The following is a 15,735-nucleotide window of genomic DNA, read 5'->3' as shown; positions in this document are numbered from 1 at the left end:
TACCCTCTGCTGCTCATTGCCCCTTGCTACACCTTGCATAATGGTCTTTGCCCATGCGAGCTTTCTGGACCTACAGTCCTGCACTAGGACCTAGAGTCCCTTCCACGCTGTCTGCGCTGCTTCTTCCCCAAAACACTGCACATCAATTGTGCCATTGCTCTCCCGCTTTGACCTCTGGTACTCCTGTCTCCAAACCCGTGGCCTCGACTGCTGCGCTACTGGCCTGTCCTACTTCTCATTTTCCCTTCGCATGGCCTCGACTACTACGCTACTACTCGGTCCTACTACATGGCTACCAATTCGCATGGCCTTCTAAGCTCCTTTGACTCACAGGTGCAGTCCTTGTCTCACAGATGCTGTCCAATTGTTTATTTGCTTCCCCCCCCCCCCCCCCTTTTTTTCCTATTCAGGTGGAAAGTAAATGGTTTCTCTATCTACAAAGGTAAAGGTCCATGGACGATGGAGATTTAATCTCCACCATTTGATGTGGCTAGCTCCCGATGTCAACATAGCAAATTCTGAAAAACTTGAGTAAACTAACCCGCCCATAAAAAACTCTAAACTAACACACTAGGATCACTTCAAACAAAATCACTATCCACACTTAACTTTCACCCAAGGTTAATCATTGAATCCCTCCCCACAAGCCATATTCCAAGCAATATGTGACTGGAAAGTGAGACTAGAGCCCATTCCCATATACACAAAATACAGCTCGAGAGTCCACCTCACAAAAAGAAAGTCTTGTCTCCATTTGTGGGGTGTGTGCCTAGGACAAACTAGTAGGCAAATGTGAATTATTGGCCTGCCTTTCGGTAGCCTTAGTGTAGGTTCAACTTTCAAGATGCCAAAAATATTTTCTAGCATTTTCGAAATGTGGTTTTTTTGCAAATTCTGTGATTGGTTGGTGTGTTGACTTTAGAGCATGCTTTCAAATTTGGGTGTGCTTTTTTGGAAGTGCATTCATTCCCTCTCTCTCCTCTTCCGTTTCTCTGTGTCTCTCTGTGTGTCCACTCCACCCTTCTTCAACGAAGGAGACTTTTTGTAACGTTTTATTGGGTCCCATGGGTCGATTTCAGGCCCCCAGAGGACGATAATAATAGTTTCTTTCTTTCTTTCTTTCTCTCTCTTCTCCTTCTCTCTCTCTCTCTCTCTCTCTCTCTCTTTTCTTCTTCTTCTCTTTCTTGGCAAGCCACATGAATGAAGTTCATCTTGTTACACTCGCTCAACTTTATTAGCATTGCCTTCCAGGCAGAGCTATCGTTTTACTTTTCTTAAAAAAGTGTCCCACACCATTTTTCGCCACGTGGCCCCTTACTATTTTGGTTCTCTCTCTCTCTCTCTCGCTGAGTTTGCAAATCATTCGAACTTTCCTATACACGGGCTTCCATCATAGGTGTTGCAAATTAATCATTCATTCATATTGACAATTGTTTTCCTTTGACAGAACCAATTGAAGGCAGTGCGAAGGAGTACTTGTGCTCACTTGTTGTATTCCTATTTATCAATGTAAGGGGACATAATAATGGGGTGTGTGGCTAGGCAAATGTGAATCTGTCTCCATTGTGGGCGACTGGATCCCGGAATGTACGGTAAAGACTTTGACTAGTGGAGGCCAATGATGGAGACTTTCACTAGTGGAGAGATGTACACTGGCTCGGGTGTAGAGACTATGGTCGTCTTCCAACTTCCAAGGACGTGTTCAATGTCAACACGGACCTCGGCAATGTTGTCACTGCCATTGCACTTTCCACGACCACCACACTCTCCACACTTCCCACTGCTCACTCCCACACTAATTTGCTCTTTGAGCTCCTCAACATCGACCCCTTCTCAACTTTTCTCATCCCATCATGTCTGAAGCTCAGCCAGACGAGGCTGGCACGAAATTTGTCGAAGATGCTGGCACCAAATTTGTCTTGGAGTCCAAAGGTGTGCGCTCTCTCCCCCCGGCCACTCTGTTGGTGCAATTATACTGCCGCCCATCAGCAAAGAATCATACTAACGAAAATGCTTCAGGGTTGAAAAAATGCGCATGCCTCTGTGCGAGCGCTGTGCGCGCTCTTGTTTTGATGCTTGTCATCTTCTGCAGGCACATGGGTTCATGCTGGTTATCATCTCACGTCTGCTACGGCGGGTCCTCCCCTGCTTACGTTACCTTTCGCCATAGCGGGCTTGGGGTGGGGGCCTGGAATCCTTGCTCTATTCGTGGGAGGTGCAGTAACTTTTTACGCCTGTTATTTGCTATCTCTAACAATGGAAGAGCTGGAGACTCGAGGGAAACGTTCTATGCGCTTTTGGGATCTTGCAAAGCATGTTATGGGTACGTCAGTCGCAAATTTTATTGGAAATGACATACTTTCCCAGAAATTTTGCAACATGTGCGTGCGCATCTATACTAAAACTACGTTTTCTGTCATATCGCGCCTCACACCTACTTCCTCATAAACTTTTGAATCTGGAGAGCTGATAAACAAGCTGGATGTGCTCCTGCGTGACCCCTGTGTGTGTGTGTGAGAGAGAGAGAGAGAGAGAGACAGAGGACCATACAGATGAGCATACATCATCTCATTAAAGGTCGATTACAGGACACGCAAGGCTAATCACTAATTAGGTTTCTGATATTCTCTTTTAACATTTAGATGGCCTATTGTTTGTGTGATGTAGTGGCTTGGGAAGTCATTATATACAGACATCGGGTAGGTCTTGGCATCCTTACAGCTCGAGTGAGCAGCAGCTCATCCCAAGGTGGCTTGCCTATCAACATGAGAGAGCACATATATGCTAGGCGATGCCCACCATACATTAGATAATACTCTCATGGAATTATTATTATTATTAAATAAAAATTGAATTTGTACGATTGGATATATTCTAGTCTTACAAAGGTATATATAATACTCTCATGGGTTGTAATGGCAAATATACACTATGTTACAACATGTGTAACGAGTGTGTAGGGTCCTAGATGACCCGTAGAATTTAGATCTAGAATCTGATAGACGAGTCAGAACGTCCTCGCAAATGCAGAATTGAAGTGGGAGACAAAGGATGCACAAGCAATGGCCATTCTCACTGGAAATATCAACATTTCGCTCATGAACCCTATAATGAGTGCGAAGGCTTAGCAGAGGCTTGGAAGATAGTAGTTTGAGATGAAAATGCAGGTAGAGTTTTGGAACTCAGGACAACTTCACTATATGAGGATGAGAGACAAAATTTCACTCTCCACTCATCTCACCAAGCTGAAATAAATTATTGAGCAGTGGCAGCCATCTGTAGGACAAGGATCTTATGTCAGTTACTCTGAGCAGCTTCAACATGGCAGCTCATGTCAAAGATGCCAACAATGTAGGGGATGCTTTGCTTGCTCTACTAGGAAGAACAATCGATACAACACATCGATGGAGGTCATGGAGATGACCGAGCTTTTGCAGCTCACGGACATGGCCCATGGGTAAGGCAAGCAAATTTGTCAAATATGCTTTTTTTCTCATGCACTTAGTATTGAAGTATGTTAAAAAAGAAATAAAAAATCTCTCCCAAAGAGAGACTTTTGGAGAAATTCAAGAAGGAAGATGCAAGGAGCTTAGGATGCCCATGGATACTAACCTCCAACTCAGGCCTTAAAAAGTTGGTGAAGACATGTACGTGAGTTTATATATGCAGTTGGTTGGTGGTCTTATTTATTTGACGATGAGTAGACCAAACATTAGCTATACAAAGGGAGTGGTCAGTCAAATACTGGTTGATACCCATGACTCACATCGGGAAAGCAAATAAAAGGATCCGTACACATGTCAAGGACATAATAGGGCCCCCCAGCGAGAAAGAAGCGCACATTAATTAATTAGTTGTCGTGGGGAGGGGGGAGGATGGCGAATTAATGTAAGCTGGCGGGGAAATTAATGTGAGCTGGCGCGCAGGATGGTGAATTAACAAATGAATTCCAGAGGGTTCCGGGAATTCTAGAAACTCCCAATTCCAGAAGGTTCCCTCGCTGCCGCCCTGAGGTATTATATGAGGGGGAGGGAAGGGGAGGAGAGTTGAAGTGAGGCTGGGCGGAGAACGAGAGGAGGGAGGGTGAGACAGGGGATGGAGGCTGAGAGGCAGGGGCTGAGGGGCTGAGGCGAGGATGAGGGGGAGGGAGAGTGGAGCGGAGAACGAGAGGAGGGAGAGTGAGAGAGGGGGCAGAGAGGCGAGGGCAGGGTGACAGAGTGTGAGGCCAGGGACAGCGAGGCAGGGGGACGGCGATCAGAGATGAGTTAATTCGACATATTAGGCATAGGTTAATTGTGAATGAATGAAGGGGGCAGAGTGGTAACGCTGATTAATATAGGGAGGTGTATCCGCAATCTGAAGTACCGGCATACTTTTCATTCAGGCGCGTCGTTAATGGAGAAATAAAAAGGAGCATGCTATGCTATAATATAGAACGGGTGTACCCGCAAGCCTAAGTACCCGCATACTTTTTCATTTAGGCACTTCATTAATGGAGAGGTTAATATATCTGATAAACGTGAACAACCTGAATATAGTGGTTTACACATTGTAAAAATGCCTCACATTGACTCTTAAACATTTCTGATTTGGAAAAATATGGAGTCATTTCTTTCCAATTTCATAGGTTTTCCTGCCTTTGTACAACGAAGGAGTCTTTTATCACTCAATTAGTAATTGATCACTTTACTAATACACAAGAGGTACAATCCAAGAAAAAGTACGCACAATCTTAGATATGAAGTCTTTTATCTATGGTGCATCGGCCTTAGGCATGTTTAGAATGATTAAACATAAGCTGAAAACAAAAGCGGGGAGCTGAATAGCCCGTCTTTCTTTTAGTTTCAAAAGAGAGTCTGATTGAGTATGCATGTGCTTTCTATGTTAGGATTGTAATTTTGCATCTTTGTAGGAAGTGGTACATAAGTGTAAGGGGTTCATTTAGTTTTTTATGTTTTGAATAATTCATTCATTCTGTCAATTCTTTCTTTCATTCCTACAAGTGAGAGAGAGAAAGAGAGAGAGAGAGAGAGAGAGATTTTATTCCTGTTTTTTGGTCGATTTTGTTTCTTGATTTGCTTGTTTATTTTTGCTTAGTCACCTTCTTCCTTTCTTCTTCCTTTCATGTTTTCTCTCTCTTTTGTTTATTTGATGTATTTTAGTAAGCATTGGGTTTGCCCATGAGAATTCGCGGGTCTTTAGAAACCCAGTATAGCTACTTATTCTTGGGCACTGATGATGACATAAGTGTTGCTCTGCTTGCTAAGTATGTCTTCCTTTAAAAAAATTTGTTACATCTTTTTTCTTCTCTTTCATTTTCTCTTTTATTTTTGGTGTAGATTTTTGGACTTTTGAACAACAAGAAATCTAAATTTGTATAATTGGATATATTCTAGTCTTACAAAGGTAGAAACAAAAACTAGCACGCTATGAAATCATCTTCGAGTGAAGCAGAGTACATAATAGCATAGTCTTCAACATGTCAGGAAATATGTCTGCCACAATAACTTGCAGATATTGGGCAAAAGCAGCAAGAGACCACAAAGACAGCAGCCAAATCTACATTTCCATTGCCAAGAAACTTGTGTGCCATGTGTGTGGTAAGCAAATAGAAAGTTTATCACCATTTCATCCAGCAGTGGATTTAGAATGCTGTGATCTCTCATTCACAGCCCTACTAACGACACTGCCAAAAATGATTACGAAGGTTCTCATATACAACAAATTCATTCGTTTCAGGATGCTTTTGGTATCTCGTTTTTAAGAACCAATCCCTTACAAGTCTCATGTGGTTGCTCACCGACGCACCTGAGTCAAATCACCATTTATCCCTCACCCGAGTAAAATCACCATGTATTCTCATCTTTGTGACCCTGACTAGCTGGCTTCTTTGTAAGACCATACTAAGAGATGAGAACCTTGTGCTGATAATAATCTTGAGGGTGAATCTAATCATAGGCATAATGTGTAGATTCTCTCTGTTGATTAACTTGATGCTGATATGTATTTCTATTTTCCCCGCTATACCAGCTACCACAGCAACTTCCGTAAGACACTGATTCTCTGCAGTGACTCCGTACCTGCTTTACAGCTCCAGCCATATGGTCTAGCCATAGCTGCCTGCCTTGCTTGCTTGTGTGGTCATAGGCTTACAATGCTGCCATTTAACTTTACCTGCATGCCACACTGCTGTGACGGCCTCAACGGAGTACTCAACAGCCGTACCTCTAAACAGCAGCCAGCAACCATATTGCTGCTGGTTGCTTGTTTCCTGCCATGCTATCTCCTCATGTTACCTCAGATAGTGCCTACAAGTCCCACTTCGTATGGCTATCACCTGCCTTACATGTAGAACACTTGAAGATAGCCGTTGCTGCTAGTTGCCAAGCTCAGAGACCTCCTCTAGATGAAGTAAGTACTGTTGCAATTGGACATGTCTGCAAATTCAGGGCCATAGAACTGGAGACAAGAACAAATGTTTGATAAGCTCAAAGGAGGGAGACCCTACATTGATCAAAAGGTAGTTTGCCATAGCCATAGTAAGTAGGCAAGCATATACAAAAGGCCAATCCGATGACCTCAATGTGGGAAAATGGATCTACACTGTCTCTAGTTCAACAACATGTAGGTAAACCAATGACCTTGCAATCCCCAAGGGTTCCTGCAGAATTGACTATAGGATGGCCGCCCAATTGAGCCAGCAGTAGCAGCAGGGCCATGAGCAGCAGCAGCACCTAGTACAGTCTACTGTCCAGTAACAGCAGCAAAAGTACCATTGGTGTTTGCAGCAGGATCAATGCCAGCACAGCCTATCTAGCAGATGTGGCAGCCTTTACAGCAGTCCCAACAGTTATCCTTGTTAGAAAAGATAGAGTGGTAGAGGTTGCTTACTACAGCCAACGCTCCCCGCATGGAAGATAGATGAAACAAAATAGTGTGCAGGAATCACACTGTGTTAATGTAAAACCAACTTCTTTTCATGGTGTGTACTACCGTAGAGAGAGAGTTGTAGACATCAACTGTGCTAGAGAGAGATATAGAGAGAGCAACACACTTTTTTAGTGAAATCTTATATTTCTGTGTGGGAAACCCCAAAAAGAGAACCCACCAATAAGTACAAAGGGAAAATTTACAAGTAAAGCCTCAGAGCAAAAGTCATGAGGCAGCCAAGTAAAAAGTTACAAGATCAAACTGGAGGAGGATCAAACACAACATTCTCCAGTTTAAGATTGTTGCTTTGTAAAAAGAGATGCAGTGAAGAAACTGCACCGTCGATAAAAACCACTTGTTTTTTGCCCTTGTGATTCTTTTTAATATAAGCAAGGAGCTTGAACTTTTGAATCACAGGGTCAAAAACCTCTTGCAACATAGGATGAAAAGACTCCATAGAAAAAGAAACATTTGCATCCTGAACAAAAATAGACTCTGGCACAGTTTTCACAGGCATGTGAACTGGATCAACATCTATACTCTCTGAAGAAGGAGCATTTGACGAAGGAGCTGCATTAGACAAATCATGACCCATCATGTTAGCTTCAGTGAGGGTATCAACAGGGGAGGTAGTAGAAACATCGTGTATAATCCCTTCTTCAAAAGGCACATCCATATCCTAAGGAGAAAGAGGCTGATGGTGCTCAATAGGAGAGGAAGCCTGAACTACTGCAGCAACAAAAAGATTTATCTACCTTCCTCCAGTAGTGCTTTGAAGCAACACACACACACACACGCATTTTTTGGGGTGAAATCTTTGATTGCTTTATATTATAATATAGCTAGCTGGGAAAAAATTGGTAAATGGAAATAGTACATCAAGCAAAGATGTCCATGTAGAACAAATATACATCTTGATCTATGCAGTGAGTTTGCAAATAATCAAAGAGCGATTGTTGCAAAGAATGACGGAAAAAGACAAAAGTAGAAAATATTGGATTCCAAAGACACTGTGATTTCTAGCTTTCCAGAGAGTCTAGAGTGCCCAGTAGCGAACCCAGGTAAAGAACAAAGAAAAATCTGGCCGTTTGGGATATATCCCAAACAACCAAAATTGCTTTCCAAAAACAGCCCGAGAGAATCTCAATCTCAATCTGTCGTGAAGAATACCCAAGAAATTATGTGTCTTTGAGTAATTCCAAAAGATATGAGATACAGATTCCCGGGGAGCTAAACACCGATGACAGATAGCAGGAGCAATACGTCTGCAAGATAAAAGCTGTCCTGATGATACAACCCCCAGTAGAACACGCCATAAAAAGACTTGTTGGCGTAAAGGAAGCTTAGAGTGCCGAATCTGCTTTAATCTCTTTCTCCACCATTTGTTTGGACGATGCAATGTCCAAATTTGATTAGCTCTGTTTGACACCCAAGGTGGTGACAACAAAACTTTATATAGAGAAGAGACTGTGATATGAGACAGCTTCACCATTTTTTTCTTCAATTTAGAAAGAATCCAGTCAATCTGTTGGCGACGGGTAATGCTCCTACCTAAAGGATATCCAAGATGATGTATCAATTGAGTTGGTTGAACAATTTCCCCCGGCCATAGCAACCTTTGCTAATCCTGGGTATGCAAAGGCAACAAATGGGATTTCTGAAAATTAATATGTAGGCCAGCAGCCAGTCCATACAAAGAAAGAGCTTGCATTCGTGAAGAAAGATCATTTGGAGTGTTTTTTGGCATGAAAAAAGAATCATCTGCATAAGCCTGAGCCACCAATGTGCGTTTTGCAGGAATTTCCAGCCCATGTAATATATTTGTCGCCACCAAATGATCAATATATTGAAGTATTGGATGCATGGCTATAGCATACAAAATAGCACTGAGAGGGCAACCTTGCCGAACTGAACATTTAAGTGTCCAAGATTCTGATAAATCTCCTGATAAGGCCAAAAGATAACATGCTGTAATTTTTGACCAAATCCCAAAGCCTGCATAGTCTGAGCTATGAAGTCCCATTGAATGGTGTCAAATGCCTTTGCAATATCTACCTGCAGTATAAGCACATCTTGCTCTGTATACTTGGCATACTCAATTCCAACATAAGCATTTGCAATGTTATAAGTAATATGGCGTCGTGGAATAAAGCCATACTGTGCTGCGTGCAAGCCATCATGTAAATATTCCTTTATCCAATCAACCACCATTTTGGTGATGATCTTGTATATTACCGGCATCAAAGGAACGGGCCTCCAATCAGCTAAGACTCACAAATGGGCTTCTTGGGAAGAAGTTTAACCAACCCTTTCTTCCAAGCAGCCGGCATACATTGATTTTGCCAAGCAGTATTAATCATTTGCAGCAAAGGCATTTTCAGCAAATCCCAAAATGCCAAGAAAAATTCCACCGTGAGACCATCCCAACTTGGAGATTTCCATCTACCATAGGATTTAACAGCATCATTTAGATCTTGTTTAGTGAAAGGAGCTTCCAAATCCAAGGCCTGTGCCGAAGAGACAATTGGAATGACATGCTGTAGTAATTTTCCTCTCGCTGTAATAACCTCTTGTGAGGGTAAATCTGCTTTTCCAAAGTAAGAATAAAAATGTCGAACACAAGCTGTAGCAAGCTCTACCCTGGAAGAAGTCCAAACACCATCTGATAACAAAGCCCTGTGAATATTTTGAGAAGACCGTCTGTAATACAGCCCTTTAAAAAAGGCTTTAGAGGAGCAGCTTTTATCCAAAAAGGCTCTCTGTCTTGCACGTGTTTCCCATTTAGCTATTTTCCTATTGTCATTGCATTGTAAATTATATTTTGTCTGACATAAAATCTGATTTTCCTGATAAGAAAGATTCCTAAGATGACTCAACTTTGTCAAAGACTGACACTCAAATTTTACCTGAGCAACATTATCCCTCAAGGTCTTCATATAACTTTTGCCATAACTACAAATGACAGCTTGCATTCGTGTAACAAAGGCTTCCCAGGCAAAATCAATACCAATGGTAGCCTGTCGAGATAGTGGCTAAAGGGCATCGTTAACCAGATCCTTGTATGCTTCATGCTTCAAATAACTGTTGTTGACAAGAAGCAATATTTTGTGAACAAGCCTGTCATCAAGTATCTCATGGAGAGCAATCCTCAACCACAAAGGGGCATGATCAGAATGCGTGAATGTGTAATCAACCCATAAATTGACAGTGAGAGAATCATAATGCTGAGGATCAACTCTATACCATCGATCCAAATGTGCTCGATAAGCAGACTAAGCATTATGTTGAAAGGTAAAACTAGGCAGCATAGGCTGTGATTCTTTCCACAAATCAATAAGAGGGAGCTAAGTCAATAAAGCAGACCAATGCTGACACTCAGATGCTAACATATGAGTATGACTTGATGTGTTATCACCTGGTTGAGGAGCATTATTAAAATCTCCATAGATAAATGCATGCTCTTTCTAGGGATAACTTTGCATATGAGCCCATATGAAACCTCTGCTATGAGAGGATTGTGGCGTATAAACTGAAGCAAACTCAAAAACTTCCCCTTGTATAAGACATTGAATAATCAACCATCTACCTTGAAAATCATTTAGAGCAACCACTGGCTGTAATTCATGTTTCACCAGGAAAACCACTCCTGAAAAAGTATGTTCTCCTGCATAGAAGATATCATAGCCAGAAAAATGCCCATATTGACCAGCATACATATGCTGATTATGCTTTTGCAATGCAACTATATCAGGCTGCATTTGACGTAGATAACCCCAAACCAACTTCCATTTCCTGGGATCATAGAGACGCTGTACATTGAGAGTAAGATAGTTCATGTATGACAGCATATTTACAAAGTATGTACAGTGGAAATCCACAAAGCAGCAATATACCCTCTATCTCTGTGTCCTGGCCTCCTCTATGACACTCCTAAGTGTCAGGATATGATCCATGGTCTCGTGGTCACGTTGAAAGCTTGCCTGCCCATCTGCTCTGAGTCCCTGTATCTCTGCATAGTGATTGACCTCCATATCTAGCACCGAAGCATATATCTTGGACATGACATGACCGATCATAATGGTCCTGTAGTTACTTGGATCCATGGGATCCCCTGCCTTGTGGATAGGTGTGATAGTGTTGAGGGTCTAAGTGTGTGGGAAGCGGAGACAAAGTGCTTCATTAAATAGCTTTGCTAGGATATCAATCCTGTATGCAACAAACTCGATACATGATCCTTCGCTCGGCCATTATGAAGCTTCATGACCGCATCTTTGATGTGTTGGAGGTAATGGCCTTCACCCTCATGTGCATGTGTGGAAAAAGAGGGGGAATACCCCACGTTGTTGACACGTGTACAAAAAAGGGGGATAACCATCCCATAATCACTTGTGGCCCTTGGAGAACCTTGTATATAATGCCTTGATTCAACCCCTCTCTCTAATCCCTCCCAGGACTGTTTGGGAGGAGAGAGAGGCTTCTTGCATGTGGCTATGGGGTGGGGTTTGGGACCCTTGCACCCGGCATGTTTTTCGAGGTGACACGTGCCATTTGCTGCGTGTCCCTCCAATATGGTATCAGAGCTTGCTTTGGTGGTGGTGCTGCTGCGTGCCGTGGCGACACGTAGTAGTACTACGCCTTTCTGACATGACCTTGGCTACAGAGTGTCGTGATCTGTGGCAGATATTGAAAGTGCGACATTATTACGGCAGGGCGGCTGCTACTGGCACCGGCGGCTGTCTGTTTGTCGGCTAGTTTGGTTTGACACGTGGGCTTTGAATGCACTTTGGGGCAGCTTTGATTTGCGCATACCCCTGTGCTGTTTGCAACGTGTCAACCTTTGTGTGTTCTTGGATTTAATGCTTTGGGTTCATCCATGGGGGAGTGTTGGAGGTAATGGCCTTCACCCTCATGTGCATGTGTGGAGAAAGAGGGGGAATACCCCCCGTTGTTGACACATGTACAAAAAAGGGGGATAACCATCCCATAATCACTTGTGGCCCTTGGAGAACCTTGTATATAATGCCTTGATTCAACCCCTCTCTCTAATCCCTCCCGAGACTTTTTGGGAGGAGAGAGAGGCTTCTTGCACGTGGCTATGGGGCGGGGTTTGGGACCCCTGCACCCGGCGTGCTTTTTGAGGTGACACGTGCCATTTGCTGCGTGTCCCTCCAATATGATGCCCCTCTTAGTGAAAAGAGTGCAAGAGGTAGGTCGTGGTATGTGCGAGAGATCAGGTATGTTCAATAATTCATCTTGTTTTGGCGAACAAAGTTTCATTTCTTTTGGTGAAATAGAGGATGATACTCGCGTAATGTGTTTGGTTCACTTGGTAGGCCATGTTGGGATTCGAGTTGGAGTTGTCGGCGAAGAGAGAGAGAGAGAGAGAGAGAGAGAGATGTATTAACATCCGTGGGAGGCCTCGCTGGCCTATGGGACAAAGTGCACAAAAAGGTGACTCATACAAGCTTCAATAGACTAGAGCAAAGGGCACACTAGGGCCTTTGCTGAGTACTAATCTATGCTGCTCTATTGAGCTTAGGAGCTCTAGCAAAATCAATCAATCAAATACAAACTGAAGCTGAAACTGAATCAAATCAATCTCGGAGTTGAGGGCTGAAGGGTCTAGGAGGCGGAAAGAACCAAATATGATGAGTCGAATAGGTGGAGCCTCTAAGAGGTCATTAACATCCAAAACAAATACAACATAAGCATAGAAGCACTAATACATAAAGATGTCTGAGCCCATGGAGAGGATGGAAGTTGTGGCATGGCATCAATGCGATGATCCTTTGGAAGCTGGTGGAGGGTCAAGCCCAAGGCGGAGCCCGGCTAAAATTTGTAATAGAGCAATGGTGTGTATGGTCCTTTGTGGTCTCCTAGCTATGGCTCTGTGTCAAAAAAGAGCCACTGTTACCCCCCGTCATTCGTGTCTTCCGGTTTGGTGAATAAGGAGGGAAGATCCCTAAGTCTGATGTGTGCATCAATCGACTGGCGAGTCTATCGTGTCCCTCGCTCTCGATCTTGGCTCCATCATGTCCCGAGCGCCTGTTGGTCCATGCTATCTAGCTGGAAAAGCTCAGTGATCATGCTTTGAGTGGAGTCTGGCTCTACACCCTGATCTCTCCTATATGTCCTTCTAAAATGCTCTCGATGTCAAACGGCCTCATAAGTGAAAGTCGCTAGGCACCTTTGATCTGGTAAAACAAGAAACGGGAGGGATCCAAAACCAACCCTGAAGATACAATGGTAACGACCTTGGATCTCAATAGTATACAGTGCATCTGGAAGCTAAGTGCTCCTTCGACTCGATCTCTTGCTGATCAGAGTACAGACATCGCCCTCCCTAGGTATGCCCTCAACCCTCCCACTCAATGTGTAGTCGGTGCGATGAGACCTAGAACCGCTTGATTAGAGGTGAATCCGGATATAACCTAGTGGGTCAATGAAGTCACACACAGAGAGAGAGAGAGAGAGAGAGAGAGAGAGAGAGAGAGAGATTAACGTCCATGGGAGGCCTCGCGGACCTATGGGACAAAGTACAAAGTACACCAAAAAGGATAAAATCATACAAGCCTCAATGGGCTGGGGCAAAGGGCACGCTAGGGTCCTTGCTGGGTGCTAAACTGATCTAAAGAGCTCAATAGCTTGAGCAAAATCAGGTATGAATCATATACTAATTGAAGTAGGCTGAGAGATGGGACTGAGAAACCGAAGCCCGGCACCGTGGTGGCTCGTCTGTGAGCGGCAAAAATATCTTGGATCTGCGGCTGTCAGGCTGTCTCATGCTGTGGTGGCGGGGGGAGGGCGTGGTCTCCTCGATCTCTAAACCTGTTGGGCTATGTTTAGAGTGACCCCTCGTCTCGGGTGGTCTCCCCTGAGGAAAGCTCTGTGTGTGTGTGTGAGAGAGAGAGAGAGAGAGAGAGAGAGAGAGAGAGAGAGAGAGAGAGAGAGCTGTTAATACCAGGATAATTATCGTATGTCTTGTGTACTCCTTGTGCAGGACCTGAATGGGCTTACTATTTCGTGGCACCTCTACAATATGTGGTGTGCTTCATTTCTGTCGTAGGAATAGTACTGCTCGGTGCTCAGACATTGCAGGTGTGTCATCGGGATGTTTCAATCACATTTCATGTTTGGCAATGCATATTGAATATTATTTTGCTGCTTGAGTTGAAGAGTGGTCGTGAGCATCTGCAATAGTTTGTTAGAAAGTGGTACCTGCCAGTATCATGAGAGTGGATCTGCTCTACCCTTTCATTTGTGTCACCAAATTTCCTGTACTTACATACTATTGGAGGGTACAAGCAGGAGTCAGTTCATAAATCAAAGTGTGCTGAGTGTTCTGTAATGTAAACATTCTATCTTGTGATTGCAGGGAATTTATATGGAAGCTTCAGTGGATAGGCACTTGAGATTATACCACTTCACCATCATATTTGGAGCATCTTCTCTTCTTCTAACGCAGCTGCCATCCTTCCACTCCCTTCGCCATTTCAACCTTTTGTCATTGTTGCTGTGCCTTGGGTTCAGCCTTTGTGCTATCATTGGATCTGTCATATCAGGTGTTGCACAGAACATTCTGATGTTCTTATTTCAACTTAAGAAGCACTTAAGTCTCCTATTGTATTTCTTCGCCCTCTTTGTATTTAAGATTTCTTGCTAGCATGACATTCAAGAGCGCTCAAGACCAGAGGCACTATAGGGTTATTGGAAAGCTTATATCTGTATAACTCGAGTTCAAAATTAACATTGCCCCCTCTCTAGATTTATGCAATGAAAGTGTCCTCCACATCGGCTCATGTAAACTATTCCTAGAATGTCTGCTTTGTGTGGATGTGGCATAAGAACTTCAAATTTGTAGGATATGGGCCTAATATAGCTTGTGTATTGCCTCATGTTGCTGAGTATTCTCTTTTGGGTTTGTTGTCTTGTTTTGACAGCTATGTAGATTTACAATCCACTAAAAGTATACATTGTGCTAAATAAACCCCTTTTGCATAGATTAAAGCTGAAATATAGTTATTATCTGAATGTATGAAAAATCTTAGTATGTAGTAAGTGCACTCCTTGAGTTTTAAAGTGATGTCTAGCATATGACCAAAGGAGGACAGAAGGGGCCGGAGAGGAGAAAGAAAGAAAGAAATTTTATTAGAGTCTTCGGAAGACCGATGGGTCTATGAGACTGAAATAAAAGTTGATACAAATCACAGTAAGGATGGAGCTGCTAGCGATGTAGCATTTTCCACATCAGAAATTGAGCTTTATCTATGTGGCACCCCTTCTTGATGTCCCTTAGTCAGTACTTGCACCACTTAGGAGACCGCCTCAGTTTTCACTTGGAATTTAAAGACTCGAACATAGCTCTACAGAGCGTTCGTGGATACCTTACACAAAGTGGTTTTAGCCCCAACGTGCCATTTGGTTAGCCCCCAGATAGGAGAGGCAACACAATTAGTAGGCTAGGTATAGAAATTATACACATCAATTTTGACACCAATGCCAACTGACCATTTTTCAAGAATACAGATTGCAAATCTTAGATAACGGCTTCCAAAAGGCTTGCTTTCAATCCCACATCTGCAACCATGTCAAAAGACCTTTTTTTTAAATGCATCCATGCATGAGGTGAATCCAGGGTAGTGCCCTCCAATATCATTGCCCAGCTCCACTAGATGTTCTCATGCAAACATGCATCACCACGAAGTCTAGATGTTGCTTTCCACTTCATCAAGGAGCCACAAGATTTCTAGGCTTCCACTAAACCCATGATGAGATCCGAGCCCCTAATCTTCACATTGGGAACCA

General features: G+C 43.2%; 1 protein-coding gene across 1 annotated transcript; it reads left to right on the top strand.

The window, feature by feature from the left end:
- The first annotated feature begins 1,724 nt into the window (after positions 1 to 1,724).
- Positions 1,725 to 14,621, top strand: LOC147894445 (GABA transporter 1-like). The gene is made up of 4 exons (XM_087385265.1): positions 1,725 to 1,932; positions 2,093 to 2,323; positions 13,931 to 14,028; positions 14,306 to 14,621. The coding sequence occupies exons 1-4, from the start codon at positions 1,854 to 1,856 to the stop codon at positions 14,591 to 14,593; spliced, it is 696 nt and encodes a 231-aa protein (XP_087241391.1). The 5' UTR covers positions 1,725 to 1,853; the 3' UTR covers positions 14,594 to 14,621.
- Positions 14,622 to 15,735: the final 1,114 nt, after the last annotated feature.

Source organism: Dipteris shenzhenensis, chromosome 14, assembly GCF_047967505.1.
Source record: "Dipteris shenzhenensis isolate YYH24624 ecotype China chromosome 14, Dip_SZ_1.0, whole genome shotgun sequence".
NCBI lineage: Eukaryota > Viridiplantae > Streptophyta > Polypodiopsida > Gleicheniales > Dipteridaceae > Dipteris > Dipteris shenzhenensis.
Note: the sequence above shows the minus strand (reverse complement) of the source record. Positions and strands in the feature narration are given on the sequence as shown.